Source organism: Pieris napi, chromosome 7 (assembly GCF_905475465.1).
Source record: "Pieris napi chromosome 7, ilPieNapi1.2, whole genome shotgun sequence".
Taxonomy (NCBI): Eukaryota; Metazoa; Arthropoda; class Insecta; order Lepidoptera; family Pieridae; genus Pieris; species Pieris napi.
In genome coordinates, this window is record NC_062240.1 from 9,801,445 (window position 1) to 9,816,735 (window position 15,291).

Consider the following 15,291-nt stretch of genomic DNA (forward strand, 5'->3'; position numbering starts at 1 on the left):
GTGTTTGACATGTTTACAAAACTGAAAAGAAAACAATAAGTTGTTCCGTGTTCGTGACTCTTTAAAAACTTTTTCGTTATTGTCTGTTCTAATTTATTTTCCCATTAATTGAACAGTCACATAGTCCCACATATCGTGGAAAATTATGTGTAGATATGGATGCCATGTTTGATATATGTTACCTGTCACCTGATAGTAATAATGTTGAACCAGATGATATACCCAAGACAAAGGAAAATGTTTGGATATTGGGAAGAAAATACAGCCCTATCCAAGGTAATACGCTGCATCACAACCAATGTATTACCATAGCAGATGTGTAAGAATAACTGGTTAAATATAAAATGTTTGTTTGTTATCAGATTTGGATCGCATACGACGAGACATCACTTCAATCATTTGGTGTACATATAGAAAAGGGTTTATCCCTATTGGCGACGAGGGGCTAACTTCTGACAAGGGCTGGGGATGCATGTTGCGCTGTGGTCAGATGGTTCTAGGAGTTGCATTAATTAGGGTGCATTTGGCATCCGATTGGGTTTGGACACCTGAGACGAGGTATATTTGATTATAGTTATTTTATTTATTGCATAAATTTGATCTTAAACCATTTCACCACTATGTCATGATATTGCACTGAATGTGACATAATGTTAAATGAAACAATTTAGAGTGCAATGAATGATAAAATAAGACCATCAGACTTTTACAACACTTTCCTATTCTAAGGTTTAATATACCAAGGTAAATTCTGTAACATTACAAGAAAGTATTGAATTTATAACTAGTTTAAATAATTATGTTTTCAGAGATCCAACATATTTGAAAATAATACAAAGATTTGAAGAAAGGAAGCAAGCTCCATATTCAATACATCAGGTTGCTCTAATGGGAGCTAGCGAAGGGAAGGAGGTAGGCCAATGGTTTGGGCCTAATACTGTGGCACAAGTACTCAAGTAAGTCGGTTTTGTTTTTGTTAGACTATTATGAAATTATTAGATTTTTTATTTAAAGTATAGTTTTATGCAATATTTTGTCACCTTGACATAATTTCTCTACAGTGCTTTGTTTTTTATTACAGAAAATTAATTGTTTATGATAAATGGAGCTCAATTGTGATACATGTGGCATTAGATAATACAGTTGTGAAAGAAGACATTTGTAAGTATGCGCTGATAATAGTAAAATAAAAATATTACACATTCACATACTTTTGAGAAATAATTAACAACCCTAATAGTTATTTTGGTTTAGTTAATAAGGAGGCCTCACCTTAAATTTTAACAATGGTTAGTTGTTGAAATATCACTATCCCACACCTAAATGAAGAGTCAAAAGACTTCACAGAGAACTTGGGCCTACAAAGTGCTGAACTGATTGATAAGAACTTTGTCACATAGAAAATAAGCAAACAAAGAATACATATATAAAAAATATATAAATTTAAGAGAGTAGATAGAGAAACTACTTCTATGTGTATTAATTTCTATTTCAGTACAGCAATGTATGGTTAATAATGATAGAGGAGATGATCATACACCAGACAGTGCAAATATAACAGATTGGATGCCACTACTTTTGATTGTGCCACTCAGATTGGGTCTTAGTGAAATAAATCCTGTGTATGTTAATGGTCTTAAGGTAGGGCAGATAATAGTGGAATAACACAATAAATATTTTAATTTATACAAAATTAAATTATTTTTTAGGATAATTTGTTATATATTCTAATAGAAACAAAATTAAACAAATTGCAGTAGAGTAAATTGAAGCTTGTTTTTAACTGGCAATGAAAATTTTTAAATCAATTAGCAATGTATTAATCTATTAAAAATAACATGCTGCTTCAAATGTAGCATGTTATATAGAAATAATATTATATAATTAATATATGTATATAATATATATATTATTATATATATGTATATAGTATATAATATTTATTTTATGTTAAACATATAGAAGGCTATTGTCATGATTGATTATTACCAACAGACTTTAATTTCTTTGGTCAAGTATAAAATCTATTTTCTACCTTTTAGATATGTTTTCAATGCCCTCAATCTATTGGAGTGATTGGAGGAAAACCAAACCAAGCACTATATTTAGTTGGCTGTGTTGACGATGAAGTTTTATATTTAGATCCTCATACAACACAGAGATCTGGTCTTGTTGAAGTAAGTTTATCAATTGATGTTTTCCGGGTGATAGCTTTTGGCATTTAGCCATCTGCTCTCCTTAGAATCGACAAAACACGATTCGTCATTTCACCTGCCTGTAATTAGGATATATTTAAATTTTATATTAATTTTTTTTACCATCATAATTTAATTAAGCTGGTTAAAATTGTTGTGTAGATAATAGAATTACAGTATTTCCAGACAGAAAGCCTTAAACATCATGATTAGTAGGAAAATAACAAGACTCAGGAGAACATAGTTCAACATTTGTATGAGTTGGACTGCCTCTGAAAATTCAAATCTTTATATTAGTTCCATTTTACGCATTTTTGTAACATTTACATCTAAATTATGGTCAGTGGATTTGGGCTTGAAGGTCCTTATTTATTATTAGGCATTATATATTTAACAATATCAGTTAAACTCCGAATGTCATATCATGATATTTTTTTAGAATAAACAAACGGAGGAACAGAAAGAAATGGACTGTTCGTATCATTGTAGATATGCTTCACGCATACCAATGCTTGCCATGGACCCTTCAGTAGCTGTGGTAAGATTTTTTTACTCTGTAAGAGATAATTTTAAGGAAGGTGGATTGTCAGTTTTGATGTTTGATCATATTTATCTGACAGCTTTGTGTATTCTAGTCTATGCCCAGGCCTGACGGTATACATAATTAAATTTTTAACCGACTTTAAAAAACTGAAGGAGGAGGTTATCAATTTTATGTGTTATTTATTAAATAAATAATATTTTATGTACTAATAATATAATAATTGAATATTTATTACACAGTTATTATGGTTAATATAATTTTATTTCAGTGTTTTCTGTGCCGAACTAAAAGTGATTTTGACGAGTTATGCAAAACATTTGAAGGGGAACTAATGAAGGAATCTCAACCATTGTTTGAAATCTGTGAAAAGCGGCCTTCGCATTGGGGTCCAAGTAATGATATAGATTTACAAAACACGACCCTCTTTACAGGTATTTTTATACGATTTTTTTTTATAAAAGGGATATAAAATAAAAAAATACCATGAATTAATTAGTTCTAGTCTTACCCTTATTTGTATTGGCATAGTACATTTTTGAGCTTTGATAATGGGGCCACGAAATAAGACTAGATAAAATATATTTTATTCGCATAATATAATACATCTTATATTATATTCAAACTTTCTACATTGTTAACATATCCTGTTTTGAAGGATTTATTAATTTGTAGTTATAAATTTTCAAAGAAAATGAGTAAAATAACTGTAAAATACTGTCCTTTTAAATTACATAACTTATGACACTCCAGTTTTAAGACCTTTTGAAGAGAGTATTTCCATAAAAATATGGTAGTTACGCCAATGTCTGATACACAAAGATATAAAGTTTATATGAAGTCAGAATATGGCATACCTATATTATTATTGGTTTTCTATTTCAGAATTTGAAGATGTGGATAGACAATTTGATGACTCAGATGATGAGTTTGAAATTCTATGAGAAAGATTATTTTATGTACAGCCTTTTCAATTTAAATCGAAATATTATGTTGCTTAATTGCCTAAATAAGTTATTTCTAAATTCCAAAGATATGTATAAATGCAGATATAGATTTATAATCACATAAATTCTATGTAACTTGTAGTCACAATATTCTTTTTACTATTACATTATTATTCGTTCAAATATTTGTTTATTTTATTGTGTTTTGTTTTTTCTTCAAGTTAACATTATTAAAATAAATTAATCATAATAATAAAATTATTAGACTAGTTTAGTATAAGTTAATATATTTTGCAATGCCTTTTAAATAAAACATGCAAACAGATTGTAGTGACTTTACGTTTTACCCATAAAATTTACCTTAACCACAAATAAAGTTAATCTTCGGTGGTTAATCTATAATACCTTTAAAAATACACGCGAATTATTTATATACTGCTTTAATTTCTTAAGGAGGTTAAAAATATATAATATTCTATTTTAAAAACGAATTAAAAAGACGTATTACAGTTGGGCGTGTATGGACTTCATTAGATTAACATCAAACATGAAAATGCCGCCAGCAAATATTCTTTCGTTTTAACATACAAAAATAATCTGTGGAACGATTTCTCCAAAACGTACGTACATATTGCAAAAGTAGGTTATGTCTATGTGACTGTTGACAAGAGATAGAAATGAAGATAATGTGAACTGTGACTTGTGAGAATAGGAGAAGAAAATAGTAGTCTGTGGTGATTAGTGAGACAAATGTGAATTAAAGCTACAATATTTTTATTTTTATGACTAAACTGCAGTTATCGTAATAAAGCGGGTTTTATTGCTTATTTAATTTTTTTTGCTTATTTAATTTTTTTTGCTTAGAAATGGAAGACGAATTAGAGGATCGAGTTTTACATCAAACATACTTGTCTTTTATGAAAATTTTGTCGCGCTTTAGTAGTAGTGTTGCTTTAGACACCCCAACGAGCTATTTCTGGAAGATGGTGCGTCTTTATTTATTGCGCTCGGAAGTGCTCATTTTCACATTTGGAATAGTAGTAGTCTTCATGTACTTACAAACTATAGGATTATGGAGCCGTACGTTACTAAGCAGGCTATCGCATGCCGTAAATCCAATAAATGCAGTCCAAAGAATGAAGTTGATGGAAGGCTCGGATGCGGACAAACAGAGTTGGGAGTTAAAGGGGTCATTGAGTGCGGTTTATGCAATTAGAGGAAGGAGAATGCACATGGAAGATAAGTTTATAATAAATGAAAATATAAATGACACAGGCATTTCTTTATTTGCTATATTTGATGGACACGGCGGAGATTTTGCAGCTAATTATGCACAAGAACATCTAATACAAAATCTGTACAATAAGGTTGTAGAGTTGAGTGCATTTAAAGATGGCAAACTTCCTGAAACCCCTAAAAATGAAAGCCCGGATGAACATAAGAAAGAAGAGAAAGAAAATAATATAAGTGTTGAAAGAAAAAGCAGTTTCAAAAAGTCTGTGAGTACTGCTGATGATACTTCTAAAAAGGAGATTACAGACCCACAACTTTTAGCTCAATTAAATAAAGCGAGACCAATTACAAGAGAAGTAAGACCAATTAAACCAGTAAAAAATGTGTCTGTTCCCTTGTCTAGTTATATTTTAAAAGGAAAAATTAATTATGGTAAACTGTTGACTGATGAAGTTCTAGCTGCTGACCAATTGCTTGTGGAAGCTGCCAAACGTTCTATGAATGTTGCTGGAACAACTGCTCTGATTGCTGTTTTAGAGGATAATAATCTTATAGTTGCCAATGTGGGAGACTCAAGAGGTGTTATGTGTGATTCCCGTGGAAATGCTATTCCAGTGTCTTTTGACCATAAACCACAACAGGTTTGTTTGTCATTCTTATATATTATAACTCAATTAGCTATACAAAAAGTGGTAACTCTACATAATGATGCTGAATGAATTGCACATTTTCTGGTGCTATTCAAAGTTATTGCTAACATATTATTATGGAAAGAAACATTACATTCTATGTATGCAAGCAACCAATGTCAAGTAATTTCTAAATTTATAGGGAGTTAGATGTAAATCGTGGAGTTTAGACACTGTATTTAATATTATTACTAATTCAATTTTGCTTCATTCTAAAAGGTTTTCATCTTGCTAGGAGGTTATAATTATATTGTGTGAATGACTCTAATTGAATATGGTCACTATATATTACATTATTAATTTAATTGTGTAATTATTTGGTTTTGTGTTGTTACTTGATCATGTTTATTGGGTATGAAGTCTGTAATAATTTTTTTCTATGATTCAGGTTCGAGAACAAAAAAGAATAGAAGCTGCTGGTGGCTACATAGCATTTAATGGAGTCTGGAGAGTAGCTGGAATCTTAGCTACATCTCGAGCAATGGGTGACTATCCATTAAAAGATAAAAACTTTGTTATTGCTAATCCTGACATTTTGACATTTAATTTAGAAGACCATAAGCCAATGTTTTTAGTCCTTGCCTCAGATGGTTTATGGGATACCTTTTCAAATGAAGAAGCTGTTAAATTTATAAAAGAGAGATTAGATGAACCAGACTTTGGAGCGAAAAGTTTGACACTCCAGGCCTACTATAGAGGCTCCGTTGACAACATCACAGTATTAGTTATTAATTTTATGCAAGAGAAATATTCCACCGCAACTCTCACAGAATAATCATATTATTGGTGTTGTAAATGTGTAATGTTTATGAGCAAATTTAAAAAACTTGAAATTTGCTCATTTTGTCTTAAATGTTATGTGGTGGTATTTTAAAGGCCAAAGGAAATGCAATGTATTTCCAGCTATACTATACAATTAATGTTGTACATTAAAATTTTTACTCCAAGTCAAATTGGCAATTTTGTACTTACATACACAATCAAACAGTATAGTACAGCCTTTTCATATAAATATTGAAATCTTATTTATTGATGTTTGAATTAACAAATTTAATCAATACTGAATATTTTTTCAAAATTTTCATAATATCACTTATTGTAAGTAGATGTCCAGATCTATGTAATAGAAGATTGATATTTTGAAATATGTGTATTTAGAAATCGAATATAAGTGGTTGTGATTGTGGAAAATGTTTAACCTTTTTAAAACATAAAGAATTTACATTTTAACTAAAAAACCCGAACTATTGTTGTCAAATATTTACATTTTTTTGCCTTACGAAGGCTTAGATGTTCCTAATATTAGTTTTATAGTGTTGCACGTAATTCCTTAAGGGCATTTGTTAATGAGTTTTGATGTTAATCTTTGTTTAGAGCTTTACCCTGGCCTTACGTTTTTATGATGTAGTTATTTTGATTTATATAAGGTACTATAATATGATTATATAAGGTGATTGATAAGAAAGCAAAGAGACTTCTCTGCCTACCAACTTTTGTTTCGCCGAATTAAAACTTCAAGAGTCACGTGACGTCACGTGATTAACCCACGGAGACTAAACTTCTGACGTAGGTTTTTGTATCTCAGGTGTGTGTTTTTTAACAATGGCGTCACAATGCGAGTAGCACTAAGTAGTTAAAAAAATAAGCCCCCTTTTCATAAAAAAATATAATAGTCTTGTTTTAAGTAAAGTACTTATCTGTCTCCTAAAGAGTACTTTATTTAGAAAGCTGATTTGAGTTTTGTATGAATAAAGGGGAAAGAGGAGGAAGTGTTTATCTACATTATTAAGTTTCTATCCTAAATGTGACGTTTAAGAAAATAATTTTGTTAGCTATTAATATTTGCATTGATATGATATAACTCATGCAATACCTGGCTGTTATCCAGTTGCAATTATGGATCTTCAAATAAAGATGACTTAGTGCTAATTATGAAATCGTTTGTGTTTATGTTGCCATTAACTAGTCATGTTAAATGTTCATATTAAATTTGTATTTACCTATTATTTGTGATAAATTACGTAAATGAATTAGGGAGTATTTTTATATTCAAACAAGTATGATTCAGATAAGTCAGTAAGGCCTATTTTATAGTACAACAGTCTACATCTAGTCTCAAGTGGGTCCAACATTTCCATGAATAGTGTTATTTGGATTTGCTTTGGCAGCCTTCGATTTCTTAGCGGTAATTGATTCGCACAGACTCGTCACATTCACATACATCGTATTAAGAAATTTCAGTGGTTTATAATGTTACTATTGGTTTATTTAGTCGCGAGTATTCTTCGTTGCGTTGCTAATATAAACTAACATGTTTTAGTACCTACATAAAATTCATCACAAACGCATATGCATGCGGTTAAGTTTTTGTAATTGGCACATTTTTGTTTAAGTACGTATTCAATGGTGCTAATTGTGATGTATGCGAATTGAAAATTAAATAATGTAAAGTGTTTCCCAGGACTGGGGTGGGGTAAGATTCAGAAATGAGACTTAGGGCATTTTACTCTCGGACGTCAAAAATGTATTTGAAGTATACTTGCATCTGTCAAAATCATTGGCAGAAAAGTAGGTATTTCGCCCTGTCTTCTTTCTGAATCTCACCCTGGTTAGGGAGTGCCAAACCTCAAAGTATTGATTTTAGAATAGCGGGCCTCTGTGTACATCATTTTTAGCACCATTTTCCTATATTCTTACGTTCTAGGTGTTTTTTAATTATTCGGTCACAATACTAAAAACGGGATTCTTTTAAAAGACACACGTGTACGTAAAATTGTAATATGTGTTAACTAATACTGTGAATAAAGAATGTATATAAACTGTTTTTGATTTATTCTGCCCCTCTAATAAAACAAGTACAATTTCAAATTATCGGAAAATTATGTAATGTGACGTAAGTGCAACCCCAAACATCCGCTATTAAAAGTAGTCGGGAGCTGTAAAGCTATTTTCATTTAGTTAACGTAACAAGAAACGCATAAATCTTTCTCCAATAGACAAGACTCCGGTCTTTTCAAATTTAACATATATCCATTGAGGTTTTTCACTACATAATATTTTAGAACGGATTTTCACCCTCGTATTGTGGGATTTGGGTCTTAACTTCTATATTCTCTGTTTAAGCTAGTATTTAATTTAAATTTTATTGTTTCTAGATATTGTAATTTACATTAACCTTGTATCAAAAAAATAAGAAATATTTTATAAAAAGCGGTCCACAGAGGACTACGGAACGATACCGGTTTGAAAAAAAATCATTCTGCAGAAATTTCAATTAAACTTCGAAATTATATTAAAACAGCTTTGAATCAACCATCTGCTGGGACTGATCGTGTCACTTATTAGTCTAGTCAAGCTCAAGGACCAATCACAATCAAGATTTTACCTCAGGCTTTTCACGAGAATATTTTTCTAGAGCCTCTGGGATTTATAAATTTGTGTAGAAATATTGAAATAAAACAAAACATAATTATTATAAATGTAATAAAACAGCAGAAGTTGATTATATATGACCTAAGTATTGTTCAATGCTTTGTGCATAGACATCTAATATGTCATATTATATAGGACAACAATTAATGAGTAATATGTTTACAATTATTACAAAATGGCATAACAAAGGCGTTTGAACATATTAAGTACTAAATAATTTATTAATAAAATTATTATACATATGGGTACCACATTATAATTTGTCATTACAAAAATCAAAACATTTTTACATTTTTGTCTATTTTAAAGTGGAATGAAGACATATTTTAAATAGGCATTAATATTAAAAACAATGAAATAAATTATGTCAACCATGAAATTATTTCAATAAAATCAATGGGAAATATCAACAAAATCTTACGTTTAATATGTCATTAAAAATTGTTTTTAAACAAATTTCAATTAAATATCGTAATGTCGTGAAGCGTGTGAAGGATTAAACATTTCTTAAGTTACAACTACATTTTTTTCTAATTACATAGAAAATTAGGTGGAAGGATAATAAGTAATTAATAATTTTAGTAAATATGTGCGTACAAATTCATATATACGAAATCCTTATATCAATTGTCTAAGTCAGTGAGAGTGAACGTTTAGATCGTAATTGACATTTTTACGCGTATTTTTCATGAGATATAAAAAACTGTTAATTACTTATGAATGGCGAATAACATTTGTACCTGTGATAATACTTATTGATATTAATGCAAATCCATGATTGCATTTAAACTTGTTAAAACAAAAACTAAAAAACAATTTTATTTTTGTCAATATTTAAAAACCATGAATCAGTATTAATAGACATATAATATATTAAATAAACACAGATAAACGAACAACATTTAGCTGACAGCGCCTGTCTAGAATCATATAAATATTTTAAATATTACTTTTATCCCTTAACACAAACAATGCGTTGACTATTGACTCTAGTATAGAGTATAGAGTACGTATATGTACAGGATTTCTGCCAAGGGGGAATATAGAATTGAAATGAGGTTCATACGAATGTTATAAGGACCTACAATTATAATATTATGATATTGTCAGATAGTTTTTGCTGGCGTCAGCAGTAGCTGTAGGCTATTTTTTTGCTTGTGTATATGGGTAAATACGAATCGCAATAAACTATGCTAATCTAAATTTGTGCGGTTAAATGTATAAAAAGACGAGGTGTTATTCAAAATGTTGATTAATTACGCAGTCTTTGGTATATTATCGATCGCAGTGATAAAAAAGCATCAGATCAGTTTCTTAATATATCTTACAAATACAATTGTCTAATAGAAGAAAATTACGCCGTATTGCCTTTAGGCTATATTAGACACATCAAGTTCTAAATCCGAAATTGACTACATCAGTACTAATGGACTATTTCTATATTTCGTGGCTTGTAATGTGGGTAGTACAAAAACTTACAAAATTTGGCTCGGAGAAGGTAGTCAATATCAGACTTATGACCTTTTTAAAAATGGATTAATGAACGTTATTCGTTACCATAGTTACCATTTTTTCTATTGAAATAATAACGGTTAGAAATACGGTACTAACTTTAATTAATGTTTTACAATAAGGCCGATGGGGTTTGAAATAATGTCAAAGTTGAAGCCAGCCCAAACCGCCGTCGCTAGAAGGCAAATATTTAAATTTATATATTTGACCGTCTGGAGGCGCTAGGCTCGTTTAATTAGCCGGGATTTGACGACCAAATGGCCGTCTAAGTGCAGAAACTAAGTCCACACTAAATACATCTTTGACCGTTCTAGTAGATGGTATTAATCCTGTGATTAATACAAAACCTGCCGTTTTTTAATTCCTGAGATTAATGCGACTAAATCTGTCAGTTTTATAAATTTATTTGGCGTTAATGGAAGGTACGTTTCGAAGTACCCTCCTAACACTTAAACGCGTAGCATACTTCTATCGTAGGTTTTAGTGACAAATAAAGATTATTTTATTATTTTTACGTATTATTTCAGAGATGATAAATATCAGTTAACCGTTACTGTAATCGTGATTTTTAACGGACAGTTACTATATATCTAAATTTTAGTACTTGCAAGATTTTGTGAAGGGCTTGCATAATAGGATGACCTTTTAGGTTGCAGCGGAATTATAGAAAATTCTGATGTTGATGTATGTTATTTCAGGGTAACTGGTGCTAAGTTTACCAATGACAAGAATTTCCCGTAATTTCTCCAGACTATACAGTGATGCTGAACGGAGTTATAGAATTGTCGTGATACGGAAACATTTCATTATTTGAACAACGGTCGCAAACTCCTGTAACTGTGTAACCATAGACAATGAACTTTAGAAACTCATTACTAAGCATTACTACAATCAAGTTCCACCCCAGTGACTGTGGTACTCAGGTTACCGTTGACGAGTATGTCATGTAAGGGTTGTCCTAAGAGCGAAGAAAGGGAATCGCTCAGTTTGAGATAATTCGCTTCAAGAGCCTCGTGGTAGGAGTGTTGGTCGGAACTGATCAGTTTAGCGTTAAGTTGCAAGGCCGAGTGACATACTGTTAGGAACTCTCTGAAAAGTAAAAAATACTTTATAGTTTAACAATTCTATCTAATAAGTCTATGGTGCATATTGTAATTCGTATCTCAAGTCAATACACAGACAATATCGTCGCGAGCGCTGTCAAATAGGTCAAACTTGATACAAAAAGTGGTTTGACAGCTTTAACTAGATTTAAGATTCTTTGACGGCCTATAATTCTTGGTAACTGTTAAGCGGGCTATAGACGGACGCACGGCCGTACGGCGATCTGTAGTTTCCATACTAAATTCATATCCGCAATACACGGACTGCTCGAGCAGTTCCTGAGCAAACCGTATATTGCAGTCGGTCTTGACTGCAACTTGCGGTCCGTCTATAGCCCGCTTTATTCCACTATATTATCTGATATGTTTATATTTACATGACAGGACGGGCAAATTTTCCAAAAGGAAACAATTATTATTTTACTAAATGTCAATATTTTGATACACTGTAAAACTGTAAAACCGTAATTTATGTACATTATATTTAAACAATTTGCAGAGGTATTGTGGTTATTAAAAGTTTTAAATTCTGCAAATGACTCAGTGCAGTTACAAATACAACAATGAATTTTAATTATTAAAAAGTACTATAACTTATAAAACAATATACAAGGTAAATAAAAATGTTGTTTAATATTACCCGACTCGTTGGAATTCTTTGTTTCCAATTTTTAAAAATATATAAGAAGTTTAAGAATTCCCACATTTCAACAAGATCGTTTATTACACAGCACACTTTTTCTCCGTAGTATATCACAAACCTCACAATAATAATAGATAATCAATTAAACTTACTTGAAAGTAGCCTTGAGTTTGTCCACCAAGTCATCAGGATACATGGGCGCGAGCGTTGGATCAAGAAATGCGTTCGCGTACGCGATCGGACCCGCATTTACTTGGACGCACACGCTGCCTTGAAGTCTGAAAAGCAATTTTAAACGTTGTAAATAAACTTTATATTACACAAATATAATTCATTCAAAAACAATATACTTTTATATGGAAAACGAATATGAATTTATTCCTTTAAGGTTGAAAAAGATTTAAAATTGTGATTACACCAGCGCTTTCATTGTATCAAAATGGATTCGAGACAGTCCTTGTTTCTTTGAAACATCACAATCGACCGCAATGTTTCGTTCCATAAAGGGTTGTAGCGCTACTGGATGTATATGTCGCAGATTCGACTCGATTAATAATTACAAAGTTGGTATCACTACCGACATTATTAGTTAATATTTAAACACAGTCAGTGCGCACGTCCAGCGCAGGCGCCGGTCGGAAAGCAACTGAAGCACTTCACGAGTTCACGACCGATTCTACGCACTACTGACAAATTGACTTTGACAATTGACACATTGACATTTTACAACCTGTAAGATGTCTATGATATTGCGTGGTTTTGCCATTGCGTATTGCCATTGTAATGAAACAAATTACATCGTGTTCTATTATAACCTAATCTCTGACCTATATAACACATAATTAAGTTTATCGTTACCTGAGTTGCAGCTTCTTCAAATCCGGCGTCTTAGCGTGGACGATCTCATTCAGTTCATTGACCTGACTCTCCATTTCAGCGACTGCGACCTCTATTGGACTTTTCTCCTCAACTTGACATTCGCTCACCGGTATACGCCGTTTGACGTATGGAAACCAGTTTTCGACTGGAACATTGTTGAACTTTTATGTTAGATTTTTCCTTGTATTCATAGTAAAAAATTGTTATGATTTTGCTCAAACATCCTAAGTTTTTTGTATATGTTCTAATAAAATAATTAGCCTAATAATAAAATTTTATATTCCTATACAGTTTAACCTAGATATTTTTTAATTGAAGCAAACTATTTTAATTTATTTACTTACTATGGGCAGATAAAATGGCTTCTACTGAAAAGAGCTGGTAAGGTAATTTTTAAAGATATTAAATAAAAAATATCGCAAGCGGGATCTTATGATTTGGTAAATGAAGATAGATATCTTGCAAAGGCGTTTAACACCTATGACTTCCCAAGCATGTTTATATTTTCTAGCCCATATTGTATAATTACATAGTATTTATTCATTATTAAAATAAGTCTGCTGTTAGCTAACAATGAGTTTTATCGTTTTTTTATTTTATCTAGTATCAGCCATGCGATTCTGTAACTCACTTTTTGAACTCTCACAGCGGTTTTCACAAAAGGAGGGAGTTTGTAGTTTATTGTTTATCAGAATGCCAAATCGTAAAATGACTGCTTCACGACTGATTTGAGCACGACCGCCGCTGTGAAAACCGCTGTGAGAGTTCGAAAAGTGAGTTACAGAATCGCAAGGCAGTAACCAAGAACAAAATATTTTTTTGAGAGTTTTATCAATTTTTTTGTGTCTGCAAATATAAACATTTTAGTTTGAGGATAATTGCTATACTTAACAGGTAAATTTTAATATTTCAAAAGTACCTGTAAGATGTGTAAGCCTCAATCTTTGATGATGTACAGGTCCTCTTGCAGCGCCATCTCTCGTAAATGGTGTTTCAAAAACGAATCGTCTGATATTATGAGCTCTTTCGAAGGAACCCTCAGCACTCGATGAGCAGGCCAGCATACCTTCGGGCGCTGCCCGAACCCAGGTCACTTGGATATACGCTAGTTTGGTGTCTAATTCGTCACGATTTACCTAAAAATTGTAAGTGTTATAAGTAAACAGGTGTACGATGAATTGACAAAATATAGATTGATTTTATTTCGTTAGTTATTAATAATGTCATAGGAAGTATTACTTCTAAAGTTATTTCTTTATTGTTATTTGAGCTGGTTTACTAACATCTTACCTTTAACAGAAATATAGTTTTGCTGTAAAATATTTTAGCTACAACAAATTAAATATTTTAATAATCATTTCAAAGTGCCATTAACTAATTAACATTTTAATTAACACTCGTTATATTACGATAAATTATTAATACTTCGAGAAATTTAACGCATGCCTAGTAACGTTAATACTTTTCTTTAACTATGTTATAATAACGTAGAAATCAGAATAGATTTTATATACCCAAGTTCGAGCCAAGCGATACATATTTTGGAAATACAGTTATTTTATGTTGAGTTTACTCACCGGCGCCGAATCCATAATCATCTTAACGCAGCCCGAACCCAATTTCTGTTCATAAAACTGTTGAAGTCTTTCCGATATCTCGCTCAATGACGTCAGTTTAGGTTCCTTATAAATAAACTCGATGCCCTCTTCATCCTCGCCGAAGTGCGCCTTTCCGAAGAACGCCACGCGATAAAATCTTCCGAGCAATCGCTTCCCAGAATTTGTAACTTCAATGACCTTTGCGTACGCCTTGGTCAAATGTTGGTAACCGGTAAGGAGTGCTTGATAATCCTTTCTCCTTTCGTAAATTGGTATAATAAGGCGATAAATGGGACCAAGGAGTTCGTATCTCTCTGCTCTATCTACGTATTCTGTGCACAGCATGAGCTGATCGAGCAGAGCTTGCTCGTTGTAATGAATGTCTGTCATTCCTGTAAAAATATGATTTATTTGTATATTATGTATGTGTATGAAACAAATAAAACGCAAGCAAGGTTGCATATTCTGTGATAGGACTTTATTCAGTTAATTGCCCGCATGACATATTTATGTCATCAT

At 31.7% G+C, this 15,291-nt stretch overlaps 3 protein-coding genes across 3 annotated transcripts in view; 2 read left to right on the plus strand and 1 right to left on the minus strand.

The window, feature by feature from the left end:
• Positions 1–14: 14 nt before the first annotated feature.
• Positions 15–3,866, plus strand: LOC125050981 (cysteine protease ATG4B). The gene is made up of 9 exons (XM_047651091.1): positions 15–276; positions 363–558; positions 810–956; positions 1,082–1,161; positions 1,496–1,641; positions 2,043–2,177; positions 2,635–2,733; positions 3,008–3,170; positions 3,622–3,866. Exons 1-9 carry the CDS (start codon positions 156–158, stop codon positions 3,678–3,680), a joined length of 1,146 nt encoding a protein of 381 aa, XP_047507047.1. The 5' UTR covers positions 15–155; the 3' UTR covers positions 3,681–3,866.
• Positions 3,867–4,521: 655 nt separating this feature from the next.
• Positions 4,522–8,424, plus strand: LOC125050978 (protein phosphatase 1L). The gene is made up of 2 exons (XM_047651086.1): positions 4,522–5,557; positions 5,994–8,424. Exons 1-2 carry the CDS (start codon positions 4,550–4,552, stop codon positions 6,378–6,380), a joined length of 1,395 nt encoding a protein of 464 aa, XP_047507042.1. The 5' UTR covers positions 4,522–4,549; the 3' UTR covers positions 6,381–8,424.
• A 1,746-nt stretch (positions 8,425–10,170) lies between these two features.
• The window catches only part of LOC125050976 (dedicator of cytokinesis protein 9), a 47,442-nt gene continuing 42,321 nt past the window's right edge, over positions 10,171–15,291 (minus strand). The window contains exons 30-34 of the mRNA XM_047651084.1: positions 14,752–15,164; positions 14,094–14,310; positions 13,154–13,319; positions 12,448–12,573; positions 10,171–11,638 (exon numbers count right to left, since the gene is read on the minus strand). Coding sequence (XP_047507040.1) covers positions 11,425–11,638; positions 12,448–12,573; positions 13,154–13,319; positions 14,094–14,310; positions 14,752–15,164 — 1,136 coding nt within the window. The 3' untranslated portion in view covers positions 10,171–11,424. The remainder of the gene's footprint in view (positions 11,639–12,447; positions 12,574–13,153; positions 13,320–14,093; positions 14,311–14,751; positions 15,165–15,291) is intronic.

Excerpts from the sequence above, each read along its gene's own strand:
- LOC125050981 (XM_047651091.1), top strand. The coding sequence starts at position 156 with ATGGATGCCATGTTTGATATATGTTACCTGTCACCTGATAGTAATAAT. Across the intron at positions 277-362 it reads AAAATACAGCCCTATCCAAG|ATTTGGATCGCATACGACGA; the intron begins GTAATACGCTGC and ends GTTTGTTATCAG. Across the intron at positions 1,642-2,042 it reads TGTATGTTAATGGTCTTAAG|ATATGTTTTCAATGCCCTCA; the intron begins GTAGGGCAGATA and ends TCTACCTTTTAG.
- LOC125050978 (XM_047651086.1), top strand. The coding sequence starts at position 4,550 with ATGGAAGACGAATTAGAGGATCGAGTTTTACATCAAACATACTTGTCT. Across the intron at positions 5,558-5,993 it reads TTGACCATAAACCACAACAG|GTTCGAGAACAAAAAAGAAT; the intron begins GTTTGTTTGTCA and ends TCTATGATTCAG.